This window comes from Podarcis erhardii (assembly GCF_964252035.2).
Source record: "Podarcis erhardii genome assembly, chromosome: 4".
Lineage (NCBI taxonomy): Eukaryota > Metazoa > Chordata > Lepidosauria > Squamata > Lacertidae > Podarcis > Podarcis erhardii.
In genome coordinates, this window is record NC_138508.1 from 38,426,111 (window position 1) to 38,439,506 (window position 13,396).

Sequence of the window (13,396 nt, forward strand, 5' to 3'; positions counted from 1 at the left end):
AACAACAAACTTCAAGCGCAGCATCTTTTTGCCTTCCAGTCATATTTGAGTGACAGTGTGTCTATATAAGGAAGCAGGGATGAAGGGTAAGAGAGCCACACGGCCTCCTGCCAATCCCTCTCTGGGCTGATCTTTCCACATTAGAAAGTAGGCAACACTAGCTTCGCAGTTGATAAGGAGCATGCAGGAGCGGTGAAGCACCTCCCCCCCCCAAAAAAAAAGAATAGGGAGGAGGGCTTATTAGCATTGTGCATATGCACAAATCCAGAGCCAAATCATAACAATTTGGAAAGATCAGAAACTTAGCTGAGCTCAAGTGAGCCCCTCCAAATCACCTTGAGCAGTTTAATGGGCCTCCAGCAAATTTCTCCCCCCAAGCTGATAAGAAAAGAAAAAAATCAGAGTAAGGAAGAGGGGAGCTGGGGAGAATATATTTGTGACTGGGTTTTAATTGGAGGGAATGCCGAAGAAATAAATATCCTTGTTCTTGTTAGTTCTTCTAGTGCTGCTGGCTTCTGGCACGTGCACACACAGCTTTGTACTTCATTTCTGAGACTTTCTGGGGCCAACTGAGCAGAGCATAAGCCTGAAGCAGGGCTCTCCCCCCCCCCACCTCATTCCTCTTATCCCCCTAGCCCAAGCACCCATCCTTTTGTAATTCTGCATGTTACACTGTAGAGGTGTTCCTAGGAAAGTATGCCTCCATACTTTCATACAAAAATAACTTCCCCAAAAACCACGAGGAAAGCAAATCCCTTTAAAAGAAGCCTAGCACATACAAAAAACCCCCTTGCATTTATGTTTCTGAAATTTGGCAGGTTTTCACCTTTAGGGAAGCACATATCTCTTGAAGAGACATAGTATCCCCTAACAAATTTACCACAACAAAGTAGAGGAGACTGGATTCATTCTTTTTTAACCACTCCAAAACTGTAAAAGCTGTCCTTGCAGGAAAACGAACCCGGCAAAGCTTTGGTTTCACCAAATGGAAACTGGGACCTGAGGTGAACTGAGCAGCCTCTGAAGGAATCAAGAGTCAAATTGCACTACTCTCTGAAGTGCTGAACTGGGGGCTGAGATTAATCTTTAGGCTTTAATCTACTACCCTTTCACTGTTCAAAGCTGTAGTATACAAGTTACCTGAAATGCATTGCCTTGATTTTATTTTTCAAATGTTTCAAATTTTTCTAGCTTTTTATTTTTATTTTAAAAGGGTTACTTCTTCCATTCTTAACGATTCCAATGTATGAGTGGTAAAGCTACAATTCAAGTCTCCACTCTGTAGTCTTTGTATAATGAAGGAGATGGGGAAAGATGTTGAATGAATAAAGAGTTGAATGAATAATGAGGCAAGCCAGGGTTGCATGTCTACATAACCTATTAAAATGGCAAGAATTCTCATTGCCGTGATTCTACTTGCTACCAATCTGATCAAACCAATTGTGAAAGATTCAGAATCACATTATGTATCACCTGAGTCATCCAGCAACCCCGTATGCATTAATTTTAAGCTTACCTTTGGAGGCTGATGATCTTTGAATCTGGTACCTATGGTTACAAGTAAAAATATAGCACAATTTCTTACTGGATACTCAAAGCACACAAATCTAATCACCACTATGCAGGGACATAAGACGACCAAGAAAGAATTTCAGCCAAAGCCTTGGACCCATGCTCTGTCCCCTTCCTGCCATCTTCCTACACGGCTACTAGCATTTACTTTCAGTTGTTGCACATGAAGCACAGCTTGTTTAAGCCAGCACCTCCTACTGGTACGTGATGTTTGCTGAAAGATGCTGTGAATCAGAAAGTAAAGGCTAGCAAACTCCTGCCAATCACACGGGAGGAGAGGCAAGAGGGAAGCATGTGACAATTCATGGTTTTAGCATTACCTGCAATGAGGCCATTGTCTAATATGTTCTCTTTTCCTTTCTACTTCTTAACTTGTGTCTCGGTCTCATCCTCCTCGCTTTTCCCATGCTTATCTTTTAAACATTGCAGGAGTGTGACAGAAGCAAAGCTTTTCTTCTGGTTGCTCGTGCAAAGTTACTTTCTTGGCCCAGACCTGCATTCTTGCAAGCTTTCCAGGAGTGCATGTTCAAAGCACGAATTGTGTGGATTCAATATTTATATCTTTGGTTAAAACCACATGTCCCTCCTTCCCTTTTCATGTTTGCTATTGGAATGCAGTATACAGAATGAAAATGGTACACATGCAGGACTTTCCACCTCTACGACCCAAAGCCAAGAAGCAGAGTTCGTAGCCATGCATGCATGGATTCCACAGCAGTAGCCTTCAGCTTTTTCAGATGCAGAACACACACCTGCCTGGAAGACCCACTTTGGCTTTTATCTTACAACGTGTGACTATATTTGTCTCTCCTTCTATCCTCCTCTCCCTTCCTTCCTTCCTGTCCCTGGCTGTTTCTTCACCACTAACGATCTTTCACCACTTCTTAAGGACTTATTTATTCCAACTGCCATTTCTTAATTTATTTGGCTGCTGCTGTGGGCTTAAAAAAAGAACAAAAACAAACCTGCTACCGCCCACTTTACCTGTTTTAAAGCAGTGATGGTTAGAAGTTAGAGCACAATGTACTAGTAGATTCATGGGCAATTGACATTAGATTGGCAAGGGTTTCCGGTGCTCGATTTTTATTTTTACAGTAGCAACAACTTCCCGCAACTAAATTAGGCTGCTGAAATGAAGAAAGCTAACAAGGAACCAGGAGTGCACTTGTGTTGAAGGACTGAGACCTCATCAGTTCTGTCACTGAGAACAATTTCTTAGACATAAAATGAACCATGGTCCTTTAACACTAACTAGAGGTGGACATATAGGCTGGAGTTCCAGTACAAAACACAAAGTGGTTCCAAAGAGCAGAAGTCTGCTCAGCTCTTGTATCTATCACTATCAACAGATAATTGCTTGTTTAAAATTTTATGTTGTTAGCCACCTTTGGAAGTCTTCAGGTGGAAAGGCAGGACATAAGTTTACTAAAAATTTTAAAAAAAGATGCACTCTCACACAAACATAGACAAAACAATGGAATCATGGTCATAGTGCAATTCAGCGCATAATTCAGCTTTGGGTCAATCATGACCCAGCCGAGAAGATCACAATTACACAGTACTAGTCCTCTCCCTTCACACCTGTATCAGAAGCAACTGTGGGACATGGATACATAGAACAAAAAGCCATGTACACAAAACACTTTTGGAATAGATTGTGTGAATGCAGTTCCAATCTCTTCATGTTTACCTCCTCAATAAGTTTGTGAAAGAAGTGCAGAAGCGCTCCTTCCTTCTGAAGCACCCACAAAGCTTAGAAAAACTTTAAAGGGCTTAACCTTTTCCTCTGAACAGCAGCCTCCAAGGCATAGTTTCAAAGAGTGTTGCTGCTGTGCATGGGGGGGAATCAGAAAGCCCCGTTATATCCATGGGCCAAGTTACATGCTTCTCTGGATAGTTTTAACCATGTGATATCTATTATTTCAGCTCAAAGACTTCAAGGCCTATGTGCAAGATACGCACAGATGTATTATTACTGTCTAGCTTGCAAACTTTCATTTCATTTATTTTTTGAATACCTATTAAGCAGCATTTGTGCCAGAGCAACCCTCACATTCTTCATCCACATAACTCGCACATAGAAAATCCAAACCAAATATTTTCAGGTATACATAGACAACAACTGCCTACCCAACCCAACCCCATTTTCTCTCCAATCAGCAAACTCACCTTCCCTTCATTTACAATGCAGGCATACTGCTTCTTCAGTCTTGAGCCCCCAAAATGATATTGGAAGTACACCTGTCATCATCCCCGGCTGAATGAATGGTCAGGTATGAAGGGGGTTGTAGGCTAACAACATCTGGGGCCCAATGTTGAACTAAAGTTCTACTACAAGTAAGCCTGGGACCTGATTATGTGCCCCCAAGTTTGATTGCTGATTGCTTTCCTTTTATCAATAGATCCCCCAGACCAAAAATATTGATCTGCGTTAGAATGCATCACAAGATGCCTTATAGAACTCAGTTGCTGGATATGTGCCCCTACTGATCAACATCAGCACCTTCTATTTCCTGTAAAAAGTTTTTTCTGAAAGAAAGGAGAATGATAGGCTCCACACCACTCAATGGAAGGCAGCTCATTGTACTCATGGCACAGGACTTAAAAACAGCCCAATATAACCCTTGCAAACAGAGACAAATCAGTGAGATCCACTGTCAACTGCCATCCCTCCTTCAAAACAATGCTACACAGTGCCCCAAATATTTATCTGATAGGCTAGGTGCAATATCCAGCAAAGTAGTTCCATTAGCCCAAGGATTTCTGTTTTCACATTGGTACTTCACCTCCCTCTCCTCTCCCCATGTGCCATCCCCAAATCTACTTGTGTGGTAAAGGAACTTTTTTTGCATGATATCACCCCATGTATGGAGAACCTTTCTCAGTCTGAGAGCCACTTTCCCTGGCTGCACGCCAGTGGTGGGCGAGACCCAAAGCAAAAAGTAGGTGGAGCCAGAGGTAGAACAAAGAATGCAACTCTTCCCTTTGTACAGGAGGCTACATTTCAGCTACACTGGTTTCTATCTACACCCCCCCCCCCACATACATATCCTCCATTCAGGCAAGCAAGCAAGGGGCATTATCATAGCTCAAGGGCATATTTCAGCCAGTCAAGAGCCCTCAATGGTGGTACAGAACAGGATCTGTGAGCAGTGTGACCTGGGGAGAGTCCTCAGGGCTGGAAAGAAGCACGGGCAAGGCTGCATTTAGCCCCTGGATGTGAGGGTTCCCCTTGCTCGTACACAAGGCAACCTGCATTTGTGATCTTCTGGTCAATCCTCTCCGAAACGGCACTAAACAAGAACTTTGTTTGAATATTCATTTGATTTTAAGATAAAGCATTTCATGTATACTCTAAGTAAATAGTACTTACCAATAACAACCATATAAATGAAAGCAATTGCTGCTACAATATCAATAATTCCTAAGCCTGCAATCACAACAGAAGTTTGTTTTGGTGGGCATTCTGTTGAGAGAGAAAAAATGGAGTATTTAGGTTAGCATTTTTGTTTCTATTTTCTGAGTTGGTCTGGCAGTGTAACTACAACACTTAGGAAAAGATCTACAGCCATAACATCTTGCACCAATGTGCACATTAACTGCTACAGAAAGTGTCAGGTTTTGCTGTATCTTTTACATGCATCAACCACCATAACGAATATGCAGGAAAATATTAAGGAACTGTGGGTCAAAAACCAACAGCAAACAAATACACTTGGCTGTATTTTAATTTTCTGCAAGCATTGGTCTCTAAGACTCATAATTTCAATGGTTTTATGCTAAAACCTGGATCACAAACATCTTCTTTGATAATATGCAGTTTAGTGAAATTAAAATATTATTCACTAACAACGAAGTTATTGACAGGAGACTGAAGAACAGATGTTACTTCCATCTAGGACAGGGGGGAAAAACCCCCAATACAAACACAATTATTTTTAAACTCAAAATGGTGAGTGTGGAGGAAATATTTAGATGCTGGATGCCAAAGAACAACTCACACACTTGACGAACTTGTTGAATAGGCTTGTGTTAAAATGAGTCACCGTGAGCCTAAAAAAATTTTTTTCTGCAAAATTCTATGCAATGACTTTGACACACAGTTACACAAAGCTTAGTAATCTTGCTGAAATTTAAGAATGCATGCAATCAATTTCCTCTTCATTAATCAGAGACCCCAAATTTTGTGGGCTGGTGTGGTGTGGTTGTGGACCTCTCACTAATGCGACAGGAAAAGACTAGAAACTGCATAGCAAAATCAAACTCCTTTCAGATATTTTGTGATCTCAAATGAGTATCTGCAATCCACAGGAGTCACTGCAACCCTGAACTAGCCTTTATCTAATAAGAAAGATAAGAGGTGAGCATACAGAGCCATTAGAACAGAGCTACTGCCTGCAGTTAAAGATAATTTATTCAAACAAGGTTTTAGGACCAAAAAAAAAAAAAAAAAAAGCAGCTCTATTGCTTTATTTTTTTAAAGGCTGCAATAAATGTAATTTCACAGAGGCAGCTTTTTCTAAACTCAAATCTAAGCACAATCTCCACGCCCCCACCAAAAGAGCACCGCAAATTTAGATGTCTAGTATGCTATTATTATTTCTGGCTGGCCACCCTTAGAAAGACAACCTTTAAATATTTGAAACTCAGTCATTTCACACATTCTGTCTTCTTGCTGATGTTTAATGCTGTTAAGAGTAAAGAAATGCATCTAAATGTGAAAAGATTTATGTTCACAATTTTCTCTGCTGCAGTAAGTGAAAACTGCATGTGTGTGTGTGTGTGCGCGCACGCGCAGGCAGGCGGGCGCACAAACACATTACACACACTAAGAATGTGGGCACAAATTAAAATAATTACAAAAAAGGTCACCCGTAGCTCTGAGTGAATCTTTAGGATATGCAGTATTACAAAGTTAACAATTTAATACAAACCCTTTAGCTCCTACTTACAAAATGCAGCAGTACATGGCATGGTAAAAGTAAAGGTATCCCTGCCCGTATGGGCCAGTCGTGACTGACTCTGGGGTTGTGCGCTCATCTCACTCAAGAGGCCGGGAGCCGGCGCTGTCCGAGGACACTTCCGGGTCACGTGGCCAGCGTGACGAAGCTGCACTGGTGAGCCAGCACCCGTGCCGCACACAGAAACGCCATTTACCTTCCCGCTATAAAGCGGTACCTATTTATCTACTTGCACTTAGGGGTGCTTTCGAATTGCTAGGTGGGCAGGAGCTGGGACCGAACGACAGGAGCTCACCCCGCTGCGGGGATTCGAACCGCCGACCTTACGATCAGCAAGTCCTAGGCACTGAGGTTTTACCCACAGAGCCACCCGCGTCCCAGTACATGGCATAGCCATTCTAATTAAAAGGTAACACCACCTTCAGGCAATTGTTCAAGAGATAAAATAGTAGCTCCAATTGAAATCCTGTGTGGATTTCACAAACCCTTTGTGCATTTCATAATGCAGACAAGCTGCTTTGTAGGATATTTGTTAAGTGTGCTAGCAAGCCGATTCCCCTTGATAGTATAAAGGGTAAGTAATTTCTAGGGAACAAAAAATGTAAAGAATTTCAATAAAATAAAATACATTGCTCACCTGGCAAACTTGTAGCCAAACCTACCACAGCAATTAAATATCCAAGCGCTTTCAGAATTATCAGAATAATTGCAAAGAGCGGTGGCTTCTCGAAAACTGGGGAAATAATCATACATTATTGAGAAAAGAATGGCAAAACCAAAAAGATAAATAAGTGAAAAATGGAACAAAGTAAACACCTTCTGAAATGTAACTGAAACCAGTGTGAACGTGTGCTACATGGAATGTTAAGTAAAAACAACCAAAAAACCTCCCACAGCTAGGTTGTCTCGTTTAATTTATCTTATTACATCACAGTACATACAACGCTGTATATTGAAACAGAAATGATATACCAAAGACAAGTAGCTGCATTCCTCGATCCAGCTAACTTTCCGCACTCAGGTGCACACATGTTTATATTAGAGCTAATCAGAGTATTGGATTCATCCACTTATCTTTACCAAGTTAAACAATCTTTGCCGCTTAGCTTCTTGTCTCTGTCAGGGAACATTGGCAGAGGCCAACTTATCTATTGGCTTCAAGTATCACCACACTTCTGTGAATGGCAAAGGAGGAAACAAAAGTTCGCTCTCTCCAGCATCTGCAGTGAAATGCCACAATGCAGACACAAGCTACACCTCAATACAGTCGTACCTTGGTTGAGGAACGCCTTGTGACTTGAACATTTTGGCTCCCGCAGCCAATCGGAAGCCGCGCCTTTGTTTCCGAACGAAGTCAAACGGACTTCTGGAACGGATTCCGTTTGAATTCCGAGGCATGACTGTAATGCTAAAATTTCTCCCAGAGGTTCTCCAGTACAGGGCTGGAGCTAGCATTGTTAAAAAGATCTACAACCCTACAAATCTAAGGGGTTCTTCCCTTTCTGCTTCCTCTTCCCTCACCACAATGGATTATGAAAACAAGTTCACGAGTTAGTAAAGTAACAGATTCTCACCTGATTGAAACACAAAGAAGAGAGGTGGCACCAAAAGGATAGTAGGGAGTACAACTAAGCCAAGACCAAATTGAGATGCTAATGTAAAGCCCTCTGCAAAAAGCCAAATGAAATAAAAAAGGAAAAGAACAGTTACTATTCAGGGAAAGCAAGCCAAGTGTTACTTTGATCTAGACTCTACGTTACCCCTTGCTCTTAAATCCTGCAACCCATAAAGCTATTGATTTAGAGGAAAAGAACACCCCAACACATTTGTGCCCCAAATAAATATATATTATTTTACCCATTGTATTCTTGGAATACACCATTTATTACTAGTTCTTAAGAAAGGAACAGTACTGGACAGCCTCAAGGACAATAAAAATTAAGTGATACAATCACAAGAGTCCTACCGCTTTAAAGTAACAGTGTTTACTATATCCTAAAAGAGGCAGCAAATTATGAAGGTGACCTACTTAAATGCCCTCTGCAAGAGGAAACTAGAACTGTTTCCATAACAGGATGTAATAAACAGCGCTCCAGAACCACCCAAGCTATTCACATAACAAAAGCATTCATATCAAGACTACTAAATCAGAAAAAGGTGCTCTTTTACTTGAAAAGCTAACATTCAGATTAAGATTCTGTTACCAACTTTGTCAATGGAGACTGCAGGCCTTTCTTGGAACATGTGATGCCCCCTCTCAGCCTCTTAGCTTAATTCATATTCTTGTTGATCTTTTACACATAATGCTTGCACAGCGAAAGAAATACAGCAGGTGTGGGGAACCTTTTTGTTCTCCAGGTGTTGCTAAATTATAACTCTCATCATTCAAAGCAAGTTATGTCCAATGCCCGGGGACGATGAGAGCTGTAGTTCAGCAACATTTGGATGGCCAAATATCCCCCACATCTGAAATCAAAGCAAAAACAAACTAAGGCCACAGTACTCAGTCATCTTACCACTCCTAGCTATTTCTGACATGACCAATTTATACTGAACAAGAAAAGGATTAACAATAGGAAGAAGGTGAGTGCATGCAAACAATAAAAAGCCTGTCCTTGAAATCTCCCACGGAAATTAAAAGGGGTTGCAGAAAAGCATCACTTAGAGAATTAGGCTCACGGTTCACAATCTGGTATAGTCACAGATTGTTCAAGATTGAGAATGGCACACAATTCTGCCCCTCCCCCCGATTTTGTTCTCTCCAATTCACAGCTCTTTGGGCATGCTAAAATTAGTCTGTTAGCAATTTTCAATGCATTTATGTTTTACTTTTTTTAAGAGCATGCTATTGAACTGTCATGTGTTAAATAAAACAAAATGAAGCTCTGGGCTTGTTTGAAAGTAGCATTTAAACGACAATAAGTATGCTTTATTAACTTTTTTTTTAGCTAACCGAATACTTTGATTTAAATATTTGGCTACTAGAAAAAATATTTATACAGTGAATACAATTAGTAAGTCCCCGCCTTTAATTTAGTAAATAAAAGTCAAACAAACAAGTTAAATCAGATCCAAGTAGAGCACCAGAAGATGAACCAGTGTTGCTGGCCCTGTGCATACAAATCTAGGTGCTATTAGATTAAACTGTCCCTCTCACTTCTACTTGGTATGAATTGGTATGAGCTGTGAATTGGAGAGAACTATTTCCTAGCATTAACAAAATCTGGAGGAGGGGCAGGATTGTGTGCCATTCTTCAGCTCGAACACTGAGGTCCAGCGCTGAGGGCCTTCTGGCGGTTCCCTGGCTGTGAGGTTACAGGGAACCAGGCAGAGGGCTTTCTCAGTAGTAGCGCCCGCCCTGTGGAACACCCTCCCAGGAGATGTCAAGGAAATAAGCAATTATCTTACTTTAAAAGACATCTGAAGGCAGCCCTGTTTAGAGAAGTTTTTAAATGTTTGATGCTGTATTGTGTTTTTAATATTCAGTTGGAAGCCGTGCAGAGTGGCTGGGGAAACCCAGCAAGATAGGTGGGGTATAAATAAATTATTATTATTATTATTATTATTATTATTATTATTATTATTATTATTATTATTATTATTATTATTAGATTAAGGGTGCATCTGAGGCCTACAAGCTTCCTTCCCTTTCCCTGTGCAGAAGGTAATAACTTCCCCTTTTCCTTTATTTGAACAGGTTTCTCATCTCCCGTACCTGGTATATAAAACCTTCTGCAAAGCTTGAAGGAGCTCTACTGATGCCCAAGTAGTTTCAGTGGTTATGTCCAGATCTGGCTGGTTCACCAGCTCTGGCAACCTCTCCATTAGACTACTGCAACATGCCCCATGTGGTGCTGCCCTTAAAAGTGGTCCAGAAACTGCAGGTGGTATACAGCATGGCAGCCAGGTTACTGACAGATGTTGCAAAGTGGCATCATGAGTCTTTTAAAAGAGGCCCCGTGGAAAATGTGTACTCTGTATCCACGGGGCCTCTTTTAAAGGACTCACCCTGTACCTGTCCTCCAGAATCTGCACTGGCTATCGGCCTGCTACTGGAACCAATCTGAGGTGCACCCACTGGTAGACAAAGCTCTAGCTCTATTTAATACCCAACTATCTGAAGGACCAGCTCCCTTGTTACTGGTCAGCCCATGCTTTAAGATCTGCATGACTTGCTCTATGGATTTTTACCACTGAAATCCATAGATCATGGCAGAGTAGCGTGGCACACTACGGATGTGGAATTCCCTCCCCACAGAGGTTTGTTTGTCCCCTACATTTACTACTTTTAAATGTCATCTGAAGACATACTTGTCTCCCCAGGCCTAAAATGCAGGCTGAGAGGTCCTGGATGCATGATTGCTTGCCATTTCTGATTTTTGTTTTTTTCTGTTTGGACTATACAGTGGTACCCTGGTTCCCGAACAACTTGACTCCCAAATAAATCAACTCCCGTATGCTGTAAGCCCAGAAGTGAGTGTTCTGATTTGCAAACGCTTTTTGGAAGCCGAACGTCTGTTTCGGCTGTTGGCATTGTTTCTGGGACCAATCAGAAGCCGTGCCTTGGTTTGCGAACATTTTGGAAGTCAAACGGACTTCCAGAACAGATTGAGTTCGAGAACCAAGGTACCACTGTATTATTGTTTTATGGTTCTGAGATATTTAATCATGTACCGCCCTTGGAACCTTCAGACTGAAGGATGTAAAGTAGTAATGATATTAATTTTTGACACTTACCTTTGACCAAAAGAGCAGCACCAGGCACAACAATAATCATGACTATTAGTGCTACAAGACCAAAGCTGATCTTCTTAAGAAGACTCATCTCAAACTTCACAGCTTTAAGTAAAAATGAAAAGGGGAGGAGAATTTAAACACTAAAGTACTTAAACACAAATATGCTGCTTTTACATTTCATCTGATTCTATGATCTACTGGAAGAAAAAGCATCAACAGAATATAAATGCTGAACGTTTCTGCAAGTGATTTTGGACAGCGGTGATTATAAATAAAACTACATAAACATGTTTATGCTGCTGTAATCATTCCATACCACACTTACAGAGGTGCAGTGAAGCAGGAACAGGCAAGGATGAGGCACTACCACCTACTTCACAACAGAGGTGATTATCTTCTGGGGTGCTATCTGCCAATCTTCTGCATGCCAAATAAATCAGCTTCTCCCAAAGAGAAACCCACCAAGTAAGCTCATCAGAAGAAAGGTAAGTTACACTAGCTTGCATGACTAAGGGCTAAAATGCCACCATTGTTCTGAAAAAGACCCTTTTTATGACCAATCAATTTCCCAGAAAATAATGAGCAAGGTTTTGGGTCCACCAGAACTCTTCATCAGGGTGGAATTCAGGAAAAGGCTCAAAGGGGCATGAGGGGAGGGGAAATGCCTTATTATTGAAACCACAATGTCTGCATCAGTAAAAAATTCAGTTTTGTAAAATAGTCTTATGAGGGGCGGGCTGTGGGAGTTGTCATAAAGAGCTTATCTGTACACTTATGCATAATCTAAAGCATCCACATATTTGCCAAATGGGAATGATGTGCGTAGTGCAAACTGGTTGCATTCCACCAAAGGCTTTTAAAGAGGCAAGACCGGAAGCGGAAGATGAGGATAGCGGAAATGGTATCTGTAATTCTAAGAGTTTGTAAAATGTATTTTTAGGCTTGTGGAAATTGTCATATGGCAATGGTGGTTGCTCGTGAGTAACCAGTCAGGACTCTGACCTGTCTTTTACAGGTTTTATTTTGGTGCAAAACTATTTACAGTGCAGAACCACAAGTTCATGTCTGCCTCAATCACTAGCAGAATCTGGGAGTGGTCGTTTTTGGGTCTTCCCCCAACATAAGAGCTTAGTCACCCCCAGCCTTCTCCTTCCTTCTTTGCGTTTTACACCTCTGCGCAAGGTGGGCGACAGAAAAGGCATGCTTCCCTCCTGGCCGGCTTGGCAAGGAGCAGTGCTGAGGCTCCCAGCAGCATCCTCTAGCCCTTTCCGCTCCTTTACCCTGGAGGTGTGGCCTTTCCCACCCTCAGACTGACGGGGTGCGGCGCTGGGGCTCCCAGCAGCATCCTCTGGTCCCTTCCCCTCTTCCCCACTGGAGGTGTGGCTTTCCCCACCGCAGGAAGAGGAACTGCTTCACAAGATTTTCAGAGGTTCCCTGTATCCCAACTGCCTCCCTTCCCTGTTCCGATGGCAGTCCCCTGACAGAAATGTTGGCTTCCTTCTGTTATTGCATGCAATTAGGGATAGTTGGATTCCTTAAAAGCCTGGTCTCTTTGTTGCTACACGCTTTGAACGCACATGCAAGTGGGGTGATGGCTTTCCATCGCTCTATGAGAATATGTTGAAAAGAATGGCTGCCTCCATGAACACTACTCCCCTCCATGCTGCCACCATACATTTATGTCCTGCTATGAACATTCTCATTTGCTTTAGATGCCTCTGTGTTAAATTTAAATGGTTTGCCTGCCCCTTTCTACTACTGGCACACATTATTCATCCTACACTTGTAACTGAAACAAAAATTCCAACTCCTCCACTCAAGGTTCACGCAATAGCAGATTCAGGATCGGCTGTATGAAATCTGTAACAATCATCTACACAACCTGTAAAACTCCGAGCGACTCAAACTGGCAATATCAAAGGGACAACTGCAACTACGCGCTCCAAGACTTCCTGCCCCCATTACTACTTTCTGTCATGTCAATAGGAGGCCACTTCAGAGATGCTGCATTCCTGCACTCCTCTTCCTCCCAGCAGCAAACACTCCACCTGTGCCATACAATACTGGCCACAAGCAAAATCTACAGCTCTGTCTATGTGTTGCTGTATTCTCCGAGATTCTATTTC

At 41.9% G+C, this 13,396-nt stretch overlaps 1 protein-coding gene across 7 annotated transcripts in view; it reads right to left on the reverse strand.

The window, feature by feature from the left end:
* Positions 1–13,396, reverse strand: part of CD47 (CD47 molecule) — a 45,254-nt gene that overhangs the window by 11,042 nt on the left and 20,816 nt on the right. For 6 of the 7 annotated variants that reach the window (XM_081859798.1, XM_081859802.1, XM_081859800.1 and 3 more), the window contains exons 4-8: positions 11,271–11,372; positions 8,108–8,200; positions 7,171–7,266; positions 4,946–5,038; positions 1,517–1,548 (exon numbers count right to left, since the gene is read on the reverse strand). In XM_081859798.1, coding sequence (XP_081715924.1) covers positions 1,517–1,548; positions 4,946–5,038; positions 7,171–7,266; positions 8,108–8,200; positions 11,271–11,372 — 416 coding nt within the window. The remainder of the gene's footprint in view (positions 1–1,516; positions 1,549–4,945; positions 5,039–7,170; positions 7,267–8,107; positions 8,201–11,270; positions 11,373–13,396) is intronic. The other variant, XM_081859803.1, reaches the window with a different exon arrangement.